A 16562-nucleotide genomic window follows, 5' to 3' on the forward strand; every position below is an offset into this window, starting at 1 on the left:
AGGAACCAGCAAATGTTTTGTATTTGGACTTCTAGAAGGCATTTGATAAAGTACCTCATAATTTGTCATAAGAGCTCATGGTGTTAGAGGTAATATATTGGCATGGATAGAAAATTGGCTTATGTGGGGAAACAGTGAGTGGGGAGAAGGGTTTTTTTTTGGGTTGGTGACCTGTGACCGCTGGGGTTCCACAAGGATCAGTGCTGGGACTGTAACTGTTTACAATACGTATTAATGACCATGGGAGAAAATGAATGTACTGTAACCAAATTTGCAGATGGCACAATAAGTGGAAAGGCAGGTTGTGAGAGGGATACAAACAGATTATAGAGAGATATTGATAGGCTAAGTAAGTGGGCAAAATGTTGGCAAATGGAGTATAATGTGCAAAAATGCAAAGTTTCATTTGAGAAGGGAGAACAGAATATTATTTAAATGGTGAGAAACTGCAGAAAACTGTAACTCAAAGGGACTTGGGGATACTTGTGTATGAAACGTTGAATGCCAGGACACAGGTGCAACAGATATTCAGGAAGGCTAGTAGCTGCTCATAATGTGGTTTTCTCTACACTGGGGTGACAAAAAACATACTGGGTGACTGTTTTGCAGAACACCTCCATTCTGTCAGCAAAAATGACCCAGAGCTTTCTCTTGCCTGCCACTTCAAAACACCACTTTGTTCCCTGGCCAACATCTCTGTCATGGGCTTGCTGCAATGCTCCAGTGAAGTTCAACACAAGCTGGAAGAACAGCATCACATTTTCCACTTGGGGACCCTGCAGCCTTAACTACTCAATATCAAGTTCAGTAATTTTAGGGCCTGAGCACCTTCTTCCATGCCTTTACCTCACCCCACAAACCAGGCCTTGTCATAAATAACCCATTGTCAGCTACTAATGGACTCCGTTAGCAGCTATTGATTCTCCCATGGCTGAAGTTCACTTATTGCTTTTGTCTGTTCTCTCTCTCTGGCGCCATCTCCACCTATCATCCCACTGTTTTCTGTGCTTTTGTTTTAAACTATGAATTTTGTCAGGTTCTGTAACAATTGTTGTATTCCATGTACCTTGACTATTTCTTAATATCATATGGAATGAATCAAATTAGCTGGAGACTGGCGTATGTAATTGCAAATCTTTGGAAGATATTGAGGTGGATCATCCATTTGTCATGACTGGCTGAAAATAGTTGGAAAAGCTTCATTAGTGCCTCTGAAACTGCACTTGAGGCTTTGCCATCACTGAGGATGGAGGTATTCTTATGAACATAACTAGGAGCAGGTGTAGGACATTTACCCATGAATCTTGCTGCACCATTCAATAATATCATGGCCTCAATTTCCCATTCCTGCCTTATACTCATTATCCTTTGTTTCATTGTCGACTAAAAATCATGTCTAGAACAGCTTTGAATATATTCAATGAACCAGCTTCCACTCTGCCATTGGCTAGAGAATTCCAAACATTAGTGAGCAAAGTTCCTCCCATCTCCCTAAAAAATGAAAGTCCTTATTGTGACAGTGTTCCTTAGTTCTAGATTCCTCCACAGGGAAAACCTTTTTTTTATTGCATTTGCCTGTCAAGCTGTCTTAGAATATTCATGCTTCAATAAGATCACTTATGAAACGTCTCAACTCCAGTGAGGTTTGGTCCAAACTGCGCAACCTACCTTTGTAAGATAACTTGGTCATTTTGAGGAGTTTCCCCACTGAATTTGAAGAATGTGGCAGAGGCATTGTTGATGGGATTTATTTGCCAATTGTTTATGTCACAAATGCACAATGCAGCACTGCTGTACAGGAGTGTAGGGATAACTGCTCTGTTAGAACTGTGCTTTTCTTTGTTGTCAAACACTTGCTGCATTATTAAGCCATCTCTGAATTGCCTCCCGTGCAAGTATGTCTCTGCTTAAATAAGGAAAGCCAAGCTTTAGGCGTGGTCAATGCCCTGTGCAATAATAGCAATTCCTTATATTTTTGCTGTACTCCTTTGCTGTTAAAGTCAACATTCAGTTTGCCTTTCTAATTGCTTACTGTACCTGCATGCTTATTTTTTATGATACATCTATGAGGACACCCAAATTCCTCTGTACGCTGGCATTCTGCAGTTTCTCTCAAGTTCAATAATAGTCTAGTTATCTATTCTTTTCCCTCATCAGTGGAATCTCAAATTGACATCTATTCAGACACTTTTTTTTTTGCATGGATTACCTTGGAACTGAACAGGTTGACTCTCAACTGTCACAACTTTGGGCATGTGGGGCAGGACATTCCATCAGATAGTGGGGTACGCATTTCAGGATTTGCTTCCTTTCTTTGCTTCTCTGCTTAATTTGACATGTTTTGACTTAGTGTGATGCAACTTGATAGGCAAGTCATCATTTTGGACAATTGGTTGCAAGCTTCTTCCAGTGATTTAATGTTAATGCTGCCATACTCCAAGGAAAGTTAGAGTGTCATTTGGAACATTTTCTTTGTCCTCCTCTGAAATATTGGTCAAATGAGAGTTGAGAAAACTAGACCTATCTTTTCAGTTCATCAAAATTGATTTTGCAGGTGTTTTATAAATTGCATATTTTGAATATTTCTTTGTGCTGGCTTTAGAAGGACACTAACAGTCCCACTGAACCTGAAGAATGCAGCAGAGACATTGCCAAGGGAATTACTCTCCCATTGCAGTCACTGCAGTACAGAAGTGTGGTGACTGGCGTTGACTCAAGTCAAGTGGCATTTTTTTTCTGTGCTGCAAATGTCTGAGTCTGTGAAATAATGAGGGCATGTTAAAAAGGCCCTAATATTTATTATGGATGACATTAACTTCTTGTAGCTTAGTCAAATCAAATTGGCAGAAGTATCTACGAGGAAGAATTTTTAGGAAGTATTCAATACAGTTTCCTAGAATAGTGGTGTCTGTGGCCAGTGAACAGACTGTTTTGGATCTAATAATGTATAATGAGGAAAATTTGACAAATGATTTCAGACTGAAAGATCCCCTATAAAACTGATCATAACATGGTAGAATTTATCATTACATTTGAAAATGAGACTTGGTCGAATGGTGGTACTCCGTTCAAATGTGTTACAAAGGAATGAGGGCAGATTTAGTTGGAGTAGGCTGGGAAGTGAGTTTAACATGAAAGCTGGTTGATGAGCAATGGTAGACATTTAATGAAATGCTTCTTGACTCACAGCAAAGATATATCCCAGTTAGGAGGAAAGATTCTAGGAAGGGAATTAACCAAGGATGTTAACGATAACATCAGATGAAAAGAAAAACCACACAATATGGCAATGGTTAGTAGTAAGCCAAAGGATTGGATAAGTTTTATAAGCCAACAAAAGATGACCCAAGAAGAAAAGATGAAAATAACTAGAGGGGTGTGATGGCTGAGTGGTATTATTGCTAGGCTATTAATCCAGAGAACCAGGTATGTTCTGGGGTCCCAGGTTTGAATCATGCCGTGCCATTCCAGATGGTGGCATTTGAATTTGATATGTTGGAAGAAAACAGGAATTAAGATTCTAATGATGACCTTTGTCAACTATCAGAAAAAAACCATATGGTCCTTTTAGCGAAGTCCTTACCTGGTCTACATGTGAATCCATATCCACAGCATTGTGGTTGACTGTTAACGGCCCTCTAGGCAATAAATGCTGACCCAGCCAGCGATGCCACGTCCTCTGAAAGAATGAAAAGAAAACTAGGAAGTAGCATAAACATTGACAGTAACAATTTCTTTAATTAGTTAGAAAGGAAGAGAGAGGCCATAGTAATTATAGACCCCTTAGAAAATATATTATTTGTTCAAAGTTAAATAAGATTATACAAAATAAAATCGCCTCAGCTCAGAGGAGAATTACATTAGCTTTGTTCAGTCAAATTGTGGAGTAGACAGTCAGAAATTAAGGCTCTGCTTTTCACTTTTTTGAAAAGCTGGCTAAGATCAATAAGAAACCACAAGAAATGATGAGGAATAAGCATAATTTTGGAATGTGTCACATTTATGATTGTACTTTTGCTGCTGGATTGCCTGTGAAATTGCACTAATCAGGATTGAGTCACGCAAGCATTCTTATTCAGTTGATCCTATGGATTTATTAAATAATTTTAGGGATAGACTCCAACCAAAGTTTTGAATGTTGTTATAGATATTTGGTATCTTACTATGACTTGACATCTACTTTCTGTACTCCTTTGGAAAGACAGGCGTAAATGCAAGCTGTTGTAGTTCATCATCTCTCTTGAGAGATTTAGTGAACTAATTTCATTGTATGGGGCAATTGCAACTATGCAAGATGACTGATTTTCTAGGCTAAATGGTACCTATTTGTTCATGCTTTCCTGTGAATCATTACATTTGAATATGAGGAAAATACTGATTTACTTAATGCCAATATAAAGAAACAGATAAATATTCATTGATCTCATGCAAGTTAAACCATCTTTGCCAACAGTTGGTGTTTCTTTATTTATGTATTAGTTAGAGCAAAGAAAAGGCAGGTTTCTTTTCTAGCCCATTTCTAGTCTTGCAAAATCTTTCACATTCCTCTCTTCAGTTTCATAACGTTCTTCATAATACAAGACTAGCATCCACGTTTAAGCTTGTCTTTTTTTTAATTCATTCATGGGGCGAGGGCGTCACTGGCTAAGCAGCATTTATTGCCCATCCCGAATTGCCCAGAGGGCAGTTAGGAGTCAACCACATTGCTGCGGGTCTGGAGTCACATGTAGGCCAGATCAGGTGAAGATGGCAGTTTCCTTCCCTAAAGGACATTAGTGAATCAGATGGGTTTTTCCAACTATCGACAATGGATTCAGTCATCATTAGACCTTTAATTCCAGATATTTATTGAATTCAGATTCCACCATCTGCCATGGTGGGATTCAAACCTGGGTCCCTAGAACATTATCTGGGGCTCTGGATTGACAGTCCAGCGACAATACCACTAGCCCATTGCCTCCCCCATATCTGTTTAGACATTAATTGGCAGCATGAACAGACAATTATTATTACTTCAAACACGAGAACTATATTGTGAAAAACTTGTAATTAATGAAATTTATTTCCTTTGAACTGGCATTTATGTTGTTCTTTAGAGAGACTTTGGAACCTTATCCCCATCATCGAAACGAATGAAAATAGATGACTCTGTAACAGTGACCGAAAACAACTTCAACCAAAATGGAATAGAGATAACTGGTGAAGTACAATTACAAAGCTTAACTACTGAAGAAGGTAATGTTTATATTGTCAATCATTTGCATTCAGCGTTTAGGCAGTTATTCTTGTGTAACATATTGACTTTCCTTACTATTAACTGGGAAAGGCAGGATATGAAGTCCAGCCCTGGGCTGACACATTTAGTTGGTAATCAAGACACATGACTCCTTTTCCAGAAATAGTTTTTACATCTGGTACTTTATGATTAATAACTTATAACAAGACAGGCTAGTTTTCCTATAACTCAAACTTATGAACACAGTCATAGCTTCATATTGGATGCTTCAAAGTCATGGAACGTTACTTCAGTAAACTTTGCATAGTCGGCCACGTAAGGGACAATTTAGCTAACTTGGTAAACTGGTGGAAACCAAAAGAACTGCAGATGCTGTAAATGAGGAACAATTCTGGGGAAGGGTCACCGGACCCGAAATGTTAACTCTGTTTTCTCCTTCACAGATGCTGCCAGACCTGCTGAGCTTTTCCAGCAACTTTGTTTTTGTTGTTGGTAAACTGGTGGGTCTGTTGTCATCATCCCCTCTTCAAAACTCCCCTTTACTGTGACTCTATCCTTGAAAACACCATCCCATCTCTACCCTTCTATCTCTCAATTTCTTAAATATGCTTACATCTCCTAAATTCATGCCTACCTTTCCAGGAGCCATTTTTGAATTCTTCAGTTGGCTTTCTGTCTCTGCTACAGTGCTCAAACAGGCCCTTTTAAAAACTCACACATGTAGCATCCTACACAAATGTGACTATGGTAAAATATTGCACTTTGTCCTTTTCAATCTATTGAGAAAGCTGAATTAGGGATGACCACAGCGTCCTCCTCCAGTGCCAATTATTATAGTTTGGCCGAAATGTACTCCTCAATATAATATATTCTTACCCAAAATAAACACAGGGAATGCTGGAGAAACCTAGCAAGTTTGGCAGAGAATGCCACCTTCAGTGGTTTCTTTTCCCATTCCTTCATTGTTACCTCTAGATCCCCAAAAGATCTATCCTTGGCCCTATCCTATCTTTCCTCTACCTGATACTCCTTTGTGACGTTGCTTAAAAGCATGTCAGGTTCCAAGTCTACTGATGATATCCAGCAGTATCTCTCTTGGGCCACTCCCATGCCTCAAATTGTCTCCAAATTTATAATAGACAATAGATAAATGGCAGAAAAGCTGTTCGTGTTGTGTGTTGTTCTTCACAGTGAAAGACGCAAGATGTCTCTCCTCAAATAATAAAGATCTAAGGGTCTCATGAATGTGGAACTGAAATAAATGCGTATTAGTCAAAAAGTAGTGTTGGAGAAATTAATGGACTATGTTGTCAAATCCTGGGACCTGATAACCTTTACCCTAGAATATTGAAAGATGACTACAGAGATAGTGGATGCATTGGTGATCTTTCAAAATTCTATTAGTTCTGAAATAGTATCTGCAGATTTCTAGGTTGCAGATGTAACCACTGATTAAGAAAGAGGGTGAGAGAAAACTGGGAACTGCAGATCTATTAGCCTAAAGTCAGTAGCAGGGAAATTAATAGAATATTATTAAGAATATCATTACTGGATATTTAGAAAATAATGCTAGAGTGACTGCGTCCAATGTGGAATTACGAAAGAAAAATCATGTTTCACAATCTGAGTGTTTTGAGGATCTTACTGGCAGAATCAATACGGGGAAATTAATGGCTGTGGTGTATTTGGATTTTAAGAATGCTTTTGGTAAAGTTCAACATAGGAGGTTATTAAACCAAATTAAAGCATTTGAGATTGGGGTCGATATGCTGGGATGGTTTGAGGATTGGATAACAGAAAGCAGAAAATAGGAATAAATGGGTCTTTATCAGGTTGGTAGGCTGTGACCAGTGGGACATTGCAAGAAGTCATGTAAATGATTTAGATGTGAGGGCTAATTGTAATATTTCCAAGTTGACAGATAATACAAAATTTGGTGGGAATGTGAGTTGTAAGGAGGGTGTTAAAAGAGAATTCAAAGGGATTTTGACAAGCAGAGTGAGAGGGCAAAATCATGACAGGTGGAGTATAAGATAAAAACCAAAAGAACTGCGGATGCTGTAAATCAGGAACAAAAACAAAGTTGCTGGAAAAACTCAGCAGGTCTGGCAGCATCTGTGAAGGAGAAAACAGAGTTAACGTTTCGGATCCGGTGACCCTTCCTCAGCACTGATGGTGGCTGGGAAAACGTCAGTTTATTTGCAGAAAATAGGGAGGGGGGTAAGGTAGGGAGTAAATGATAGGATAGAGCCCGAAGAGAGAGAAAGACAGTTGGACAGACAAAGGAGTTGCTAACAATCAGGCTGGGAGGGTGAATAGTTGTTAATGGGGACTAGTGACTAACAACAAGGGGTGTGTAATGGCAGGCTATGTGGTATCAGGGCCTGGTGTGTGGGGCAGGGGGCTGGGACAGGGGAGAGTTTAGGCCCTAAATAAAATTATTGAAGTCAATATTGAGTCCGGAGGGCTGTAGAGTCCCCAGGCGGAAAATGAGGTATTGTTCCTCTAGCTTGCGTTGGGCTTCACTGGAACACTGTAGCAAGCCAGAGACGGAGTTGTTGGCCAGGGAGCAAGGTGGTGCATTGAAGTGGCAGGCAACGGGTAGTTCAGGGTCTCTTGCGAGCAGAACGTAGATGTTCTGTGAAGCGGTCGCCAATTCTACGCTTCGTTTCCCCAATGTAGAGGAGATCACATTGTGAGCAGCAAATACAGTAGACTAGATTCTGGGAAGTGCAGGTGAAGTGTCGCTTCACCTGGAAGGTATGTTTGAGCCCTTGGATACTGGGGAGGGAGGAGGTAAATGGGCAGGTGTTGCACCTTCGCCGGTTACAGGGGTAGGTGCCCTAGGGCTGTGGGGAGGTGTTGTGGGTGAAGGAAGTGTGGACCAGGGTGTCCTGGACGGAACGGTCCCTGCAGAAGGCGGACAAGGGAAGGGAGGGGAATATGTGTCTGGTGGTGGCATCTTGCTGGAGGTGGCGGAAATGGGGTCTGATGATCTTCTGGATGTGGATGCTGGTGGGATGGTAGGTAAGGATAAGCTGTTGCGGGAGGAAAGAGAAGGGGTGAGGGCAGAAGTGCAGGAGATGGGTCGGACCTGGTTGAGGGCCCTTTCGACAACGGAGCTGGGGAAACGTCGGTTGAGGAAGAAGGTGGACATTTCGGAGGCTCCCTTATCGAAGTTGGCCTCACCTGAACATATGCGACGGAGACGGAGGAACTGAGAGAATGGGATGGAGTCTTGACAGGAAGTGGGGTGTGAGGATGTATAGTCCAGGTATGTGTGGGAGTCAGTGGGTTTACAGTGGATATTAGTGGCCAGTCTATCCCCAGAAGTGGAAACAGAAATGTCGAGGAAGGGAAGGGAGGAGTCAGAGATAGACCAGGTGAAAGTGAGGGCAGGGTGGAAATTGGAGGCGAAATTGATGAAGTTTTCCAATTCCAGACGAGAGAGGGAAGCAGCACCCCTATCATCAATGTATCGGAGAAAGAGTTGTGGGTGGGGGCCGGAATAGGACTGGAACAAGGAATGTTCCACACACCTCATGAAGAGACAAGCATAACTAGGGCCCATGCGGGTACCCATGGCAACCCCTCTTACCTGAAGAAAATGAGAGGAGTTGAAAGAGAAGTTGTTGAGGGTGAGGACAAGCTCGGCCAAGCGGAGGAGGGTGCTGGTGGGTGGGGATGGTTCAGGTCTTTGCTCCAGGAAGAAGCGGAGAGCCCTAAGGCCCTCCTGGTGGGGAATGGATGTGTAAAGGGATTGCACATCCATGGTAAAGAGGAGATGGCTGGAGCTGGCAAACTGGAAGTTTTGAAACCGACGTAAGGCGTCAGATGAATCATGGATGTATGTGGGTAGGGATTGGTCCAGGGGGGAGAAGACTGAGTCCAGATAGGAAAAGCTGAGTTCTGTGGGGCAGGAGCAGGCTGAAACAATGGGTCTGCCTGGACAGTCCTGTTTGTGGATTTTTGGCAGGAGGTAGAAACGAGCTGTGCGGGGTTGTGAATATACGGCAAGTCTGATGTTTTCCACTTTGGTGATGGTCACCGGCAGTCACTTGCTAACAAGTATGACTGTCTACCTAGGAAATTCTGTTTTTGTGGTTTTGTGTGTGTTTCCATGGCTGATGAGCCTGATTGGAGGTGAAATTGGTCCTTGGCCTTGAGATCGTTGGCATTCCTTTCTCTGGTTCCTTTTCTATACTTCCTCTTGCCACCTGGTGTTCTTGAAGAATTATGTCCCCTCATGCATGAGTTTTCTCTAAGTTGGTTTCTTCTGAATGAGAGTCTTCCATGCAATGATATTCTCTGTCGCATTTCTTGAGGGAAGCTACAGAAGTGTCTTTGAAATGCTTCCTTTGTCCTTCTCTCATTCAAGTGCCTTCCTTGAGCTGGGCGAAGAAGATTTGCTTTGATAGTTGGAAGTCAGGCATCCTAAGTACGTGGCCGACCAAGACAAGTTGATTATCGATTATCGTGGCTCCAATGCTGGTACTGTTAGTTGCTTCAAGGCTGCTGATGTTAATTTTCCTATCCTTCCAGCTGATGTGGAGAATCCATCTCAAACAATGTTGATGGTAATTCTCAAAGATCTTGATGGCATCTACATGTGGTCCAAGTTTCAGAGCTTTATAGAAGAATCACAGAATCCCCACAGTGTGGAAAGAGGCCATTTGGCCCATTAAGTCTGGACCAACCCTTTGAAGAGCATCCCAACCAGATCCACCCCACCCTATCCACATAACCCCACATTTAGCGCGGCCAATCCATCTAACCTGCATACTTTTGGACTGCGGGACGAAAACGGAGTACCCAAAAGAAATCCAAGCAAAAATGGGGAGAACATGCTAACTCCACACAGATGTTCACCCAAAGCTGGAATCGAACCTGGGCCCTGGCACTGTGAGGCAGCAGTGCTAACCACTGAGTCACCATGCCACCCCAGAGTCAGAAGATGTCTGCCTTATACACGGAGATCGGCACGGATGTTACAGTCATTGAGGACATATTCTTGGCTATCCAAAGGTGGCGCTTGCAGATTGGATACAACATTGAATCTCTGCATCAGTCAGCCTGAGATGAGGGGTAACTTCCCAGGTAGGGAAAATATTACAAGTTTGGGAGAATTTTTCGATTGATCTTAATGGAGGGATGGATGGGAATTTGACCTTGAGTAGGTTGGTAAAAGATTGAAGCTGACACCAGTACTGTGGTATGCTTCCACGAAGGCACTAATTGAGGCTTGAAGATTCTGTTGCAAGAGACCAGAGATAATATTGTCATCCGTATTCTGAAGATTCACAAGTGGGGTTTGTGTTGGTTTATTCTTGAGTTTCAGCCAGCTGAGGTTGAAAAGTTTTCCATCCATTGTCTAGACAATGTCCATACCATCAGGAAGTTTGTTTTTGACAAGGTGAAGAATAGTGGCAATGAAGATGGAGAAAAGGGAAGGGGAAGTGCGATATCCCTGCTAGCCCCCGGCCTGATCTCAAAGGATTCTGTCATATAACCATTGGTGGGGACTGTTGCCAACATTGTCATGGAGGATGTTGGTGAATTTCACTAGACAGCTGGTTTTTGTTGTGATATTCCGTAGCACTCTTGAGTTACTGAATCAAAAGCCTTGTTCGGGTCAGTGAAGGCCACATAAAATGGTTGGTGTTGTTCCTGTTATTTTTCTTGGAGTTGCTGAGCAGTGAAAAATGTGTCCATAGTTGCATGGTTTGGTCAGAAGCCACTCTAACTATTAGGAAGGATTTCCTCTGAGATTGGGAGAAAGCATCTAGCAAGGATTTAGGTGATGATCTTCCTGGCAATGGAGAGTAGGGAGAATCCTCTGTCATTCCCAGAGTCCACTTCGTCTCCTTTCTTGAAGATGGTGGCAATGGTTGCATTTTGAGCTTGTCAGAAATTTCTTCTTGTTTCAGATTTTCAGGAACAGTTGGTCATGATGGGTAAGCTCTGCTCTTCCATGTTTGAAAATCTTTGCTGAATCACCTCTACTTCTGCAGCTTTTCCGTTCTTCGGTGGGAGTCTAAGATCATCATTAATGGGGTGTTGGGGGATTTCCTCAAACAAGTACTTATCAACGATTGAATTGCAGTTTAGGGGTTCTTTGTGTTCTCTGTCACTCAAAAGGGTACCATCGTTGCACCGCACTAGTTTGAGGTCAAGGGTGTTAAATGCGTATATTGCCTTGGTGACACTAGGGAAACCAAGTATCGTGCTTGTCAGCGAGCAGTTCGAACTCCGTAGCTTGCTTAGTCCACCATTGGTACTTGATTTCCCTAGTTCTTCTTTATAACTCCACCTTTGCTGTTTGATGATTTTTCCTCTTTGCCTCACTGCTGATGTTGTTTTCCAGACATGGAGAGCTCTTCCCCTCTTGTCGATTAAAGTCTTGGATAATGTGGTCATTCTCGTTGAGCCAGTCTTGGTATTTCCTGGTCTTGTAGCCAGTTATTTCTTCACAACATGAGATGATGGCTGTCTTCAGATATTTCCAGATTTCTTCCACTCTATTAAAATGAACTCCCTGGAGATTTTGGTGGAGACATTGTTGTAAGTTTGCTGGTCTGCTTGGCTCTTGAAGCCACTCAACATTGATCTTCTTTTCTGAACTGTTTCTTTCTCTTCAGCTGCTTCTGGTGACATCTGATGGACTTAAAAGAGCAGGTATGCTGGTGGTCTGTCCGGTAATCGTCTGCTTTGGTAATAAGGACATCCTTTAGATATTGAGATTGCAGGGTGAGCACAGCAGATCCTGGAACAGGCAGCTCAGTAGTGAAGAAAACTGCTGAAATGCTTTCCTGTTCCATTTCAAGAGTGCCATGACTGTGAAACTCCACCACCTACCTGTCAGTCCGAAGCTGAAATTTCCAGATCTCTCAATCCTGTCCCCATCATTCTCGCCATAGGACCTGCATTGTCTGGGAAGGTTGTATTCTTTTGGTTGGAGGGGACATTGTGTGGGACATATTTTAACATGGGAATGCTGTTGCACATCAGATGCGCAGTTCTTGACAGAAGATAGATCCAGTTCCAGTGGCAAGGAAACCTCAATGACTGAGGATCCCCCTACTGCTGCAGCAGCCTTCATCTGCTGTTGCGGCCATTGATATCACACAAGTATCTTCTGCCTAGGTCTCCTTTTGAGGACTTGTTTTGAATTCCGTTTTGTCTGGTTTCTCCCTTCCAACATTACCATCATGCGTCGTCCTGACAAGACTTGAGAACTTCTGATGGCATCACTTTTGAAACCAATGGAACACTCGAGTGTCTCCTCCAAAGCAAGGTGGCAATCTACAGAAATAAAAATGCAGAGTATTTCCTAATGAGTAAGAGATTGGAAAGTGTTGATACCCAAAAGGACCTAGGCATCCTTGTTCACACATCACTGAGAGCTAGCGTGCAGGTGCAGCAAACAGTTTTGAAAGAAACTTGTATTTTGGCCTTTATCACAAGATGATTTGAGTAAAGGAGCAAAGATGTCTTGCTTTAATTGTATAAATCAGTGAGGCAGCGCTGCAGTATCTGGTACCTTTTACTTAAGGAAAAATTTCCAGAATACTTGCCATAGAGGGAGCAAAGTAGAGATTCACCAGACTGATTCCTGGGATGAGGGGAGAATGAGGAGTCTGTATTCTCTGGATTTTAGAGGAATAAGAGAGAATCTCCCAGAAACTGACAGAATTCTAAAAGGTGTAGCCATAATAGATGCAGAATGGATGTTTCTCCTGCTTGTGGGATCTAAAACGCAACCTTGAAACAAAAGGAAGACCATTTTAAATTTGAGATGAGGAGGAATTTTTTCATTCAGAGAGGGTGGTGAATGCTTGAAATTCTCCATCCCAGAGAGATGTGGAAGCTCAGTCATTAAATAAGTTCAGGCAGAAATTGATGGACTTCTTGATATGAAAAGCCTCAAAAAATACAGTGGAAAGAGTAGGAATATGGTGTTGAAGTAGATGATCAGCCATAATCCATAATAGTGAAGCAGGCCTGAGGCACTGAAACAGTATTGATAATAAGCCATTGTTCCTATCAGAAATTTAAATTTCGTAGCCAAGTATAAGTGCCTGTGCGCAAACTCAATCTCCACAGGGTTTCTACATGCATCGTGGACTTAAGTCCACACTTTGTTGCTCTGAATCTCTGATAATTTAAGCTTTTGTATAGTAATTGCATTCCCATAAGGATTTTGCCACATCACTGCATTTACAGCATTCCACTTTGATGCAAAAATACAAGGCTTTTTTTTGCCAACTCTGAGGATTGAATCAAGCAAACTATTTGTCCTAGAAACCTTTATATGTTTGTTGTGTTGAATTATCCCAGAAGGTAAAGAACAATGTTGTAAACACTCTATTGCAATTATTTCCTTGTTTATGTTGTTTTAGAAATGTTCAAAATATTAGTATTGAAATTACTACTTAAACTAAACCAGGAAATATACTTGGGCCTTTTTAATTCACACTAAAGTAATTTTGTAAACTTTCTAACTTCTGCATTTCTTAGCATATAACTAACTAGACAATAAAAGCTAGTGCACTGTTAAGCAAATAGAAATTTTGTTTCATTATTTATTTTAAACCAGAATTTTTATTTGAGTGGGTATTAAGTGGCAGAGAAAGTGATGAAAGATTGTGTGCTTCAAGTACTGCAGTTGCGTGAACGTTTTGGTGTAATTGTTACTTGCAGCTGTCTGGTATTAGGAAGTTTTTAATGTATTTGTGTATTTACTTAAACAAACAAGCTTTGTTTCTTTTTAGGCCAGAAACAAACTCCGTGTCCTACTCTCAATGCTTCTGAGGCACACACAATGTACGGACCGGCAGATGTTCAAGTATTTGACAAGCATACAGATGATGGAGTGTTAGTTTCTGAGAATAACATGAAACATTCCAGTTCTGTAGAGCAGTCTACTTCTGAGGAATTGTGCTATCAGGTATCTCAAGTAACACTATCCAGTACTCAACTCCCTTTGTTGGAGCAACATAATGAAGTTCTAAATAGTACTATAGAGGGACAAGATGATTTTTTAGCTATGGACACAGATATTACAGCAGAGGAATTAGTTCAAGAACAGTTGTCTTATCAAAATATTCCAGAGCAGCTGAATGATACTCAATTAACCACAGTACAATCAGAGGATGAGATTACTGGTCAGAATTCACTTCTTTCAGTTGTGGCTAAGGGCAACCAAAAAGCTTCTGAAGCAAGCAACTCTGTTCAGGTTTTGCAGCATCAGCTGGGCAACCAGGATCCACTTGGCAATCCGGAACAGGCTGAGCAGCTAAATGATTCTGATATAGCAGACCAGATGCAGCAGCTTGAAAAAGCATTGTCTCGTGATGTGGAGGTTTGTAGTTCTGAAAGTAACCATTTACAGCAGCACCAGCCTGAACAGACTTTTGAAGCTGACATCTCTACTGAAGTAGATCTTGCTGGTCAGGTATCTCCCGAAGAATTGAATGGATTGCAAGTAGTGAATCAAAATAAGATAATAGGTCACTTTGAACAGAATGCTGATCAAAGAAATCAGGAGAGTTCAGAAGATATCTTAGAAAGCACAGTGACAGAAAATGGAGCATTAGAATTTCAACTACCTGTTGGAAGTCAGGAATTGTTGGCTCAGGGACATGAACAAATATTCATTCAAACTTCCGAGGGCCTAATCGTATCACACGAAGGAACTGCTGTTGTGTCACAGACATCTGAAGGCATTGTTATAGTAACTAATGCTGATGGCACCACAATGCACATACGAACCCCTGATGGTGTTCCATTTGAAACTGTGGAAGCACTTCTTGCAATGGATTCAGAAGGACAAAGTGAAGGCCTGTTAGTTACACAAACACCAACTGAAGTGGAACAATAATTTGGTTGTCCTTGCCCCATCTCAAAAAAAAGTATGAGAAACCTTACTGTCCAATGAAATGAGAAAACACAAAAATGGACCTGTACAGTTTTCTTGAAACAAAGTCTCCAGTTTCTTTCCTGTTGTGTTACGTTGAACATTTATAGCATTTTATGTTGAACTTTATTGTTCCACAAGCTAACAAGACTGGTACAAAACTGGGTGTAAAGTTTCAAGAATGGTTTACCTTGAATGTCGCATTATGCTTGGCAAGATATTTGTAAGTGTGAATGAATCCGGGTACATTTATTGAAGTATCCTGAGAGATAGATGTGATTGCAATAGACCAGAAAATGTGATGATGTTGCACTGAATTTGAATGCTTTTTCTTTGCATTTTTGACACCTTATTGATTATTGAAAATGATTATTTTGCCAATATAGTGTTTGTATACATTCTATTACCAATTCTTGAAACTGCCATTAAAAGATGAATTGTACTTCCATGAAAAATTATAATAAATGTAAAGCCCATGGTTTCTTCGCTAATTGAAAAATCTTAATTATTTAACCTTAGTACTTTCCTGCTTTAAGATGAATTACAAAAATTAACTTGTCCTTACTGTGTTACAAAGTATCAGTTGTAAATGATACAAAACTTCATTTAAATTTGTGGAAGGCCTGCAGGTTGCATAAAAGCACTTGGTAGTTTCTGATTTATAGTGAATTTAAATTGCAGTTTTGAAATACAAGGACGTGTTTTGTTCTTTCTTTTATTGTTTTACTGATGTAGACATTGTGATCACTTAATCAGATTAAGAACTTATGGCCAAAAGAATTGGAATTCACTACAAATATTAGAGCACAATGCTTTTTAATACCAGTATTAATTTAATTGGCTAATCTACAAATGTTCAATTTAAAAGGAAAAGAAAACCTTTTGAGACAATAATGAAGTTGAAGCTTTGCATATTAGCTCTGAAGTGCTTGGGTTTCGCATGTAAAATTTTACAAAAATAATATGGCACCAATGTATTTTTGGACTCTAAACATTTTATTTTATGATGGGGTTCATGGATCTCTAGCTTTATTATCAATCCAAGGTTAGGAAACAAAGGTTTATGAATGAAAATTTTTCTTTAAAGGTAAGTTCTTTTTAAGTATAGTTCTGTTTTTTTTTTCTCCTAAATTTCCCTTTACCATGAAGGTATCATCCTTCGTATTGCAAAATAATTGGCTGAAAAGTCTCTATAATTTTTAGTTTCTAGTCCTTTACCCATAATTTTTTAACAGACAATTAGATTTTTTTGAGATGGGGAAGTTGCAGCCTGTAGTGCTTAGTTATTACTCAAATGTAAACTTTGTTAGAGAAAAGATCAAAGTCAGGTCTGTAATTTCTTGGCTACAAAACTGCAGTCGTAAAGCAGGTTTTCAATAGTGCCCGTACACATTCCTTTTTTCCGCCCTT

The 16562-nt window shown here is 40.7% G+C and overlaps 1 protein-coding gene across 2 annotated transcripts in view; it reads left to right on the forward strand.

Moving 5' to 3' along the window:
- The window catches only part of znf839 (zinc finger protein 839), a 51738-nt gene extending 36095 nt beyond the window's left edge, over positions 1–15643 (forward strand). For both annotated transcript variants that reach the window (XM_020521886.2, XM_048599902.1), the window contains 2 exons: positions 5097–5235; positions 14008–15643. In XM_020521886.2, the coding sequence (XP_020377475.2) occupies positions 5097–5235; positions 14008–15116 (1248 nt within the window). In that variant the 3' untranslated portion in view covers positions 15117–15643. The remainder of the gene's footprint in view (positions 1–5096; positions 5236–14007) is intronic.
- Positions 15644–16562: the final 919 nt, after the last annotated feature.

The sequence above is a fragment of the Rhincodon typus genome, chromosome 8 (assembly GCF_021869965.1).
Source record: "Rhincodon typus isolate 14 chromosome 8, sRhiTyp1.1, whole genome shotgun sequence".
NCBI lineage: Eukaryota > Metazoa > Chordata > Chondrichthyes > Orectolobiformes > Rhincodontidae > Rhincodon > Rhincodon typus.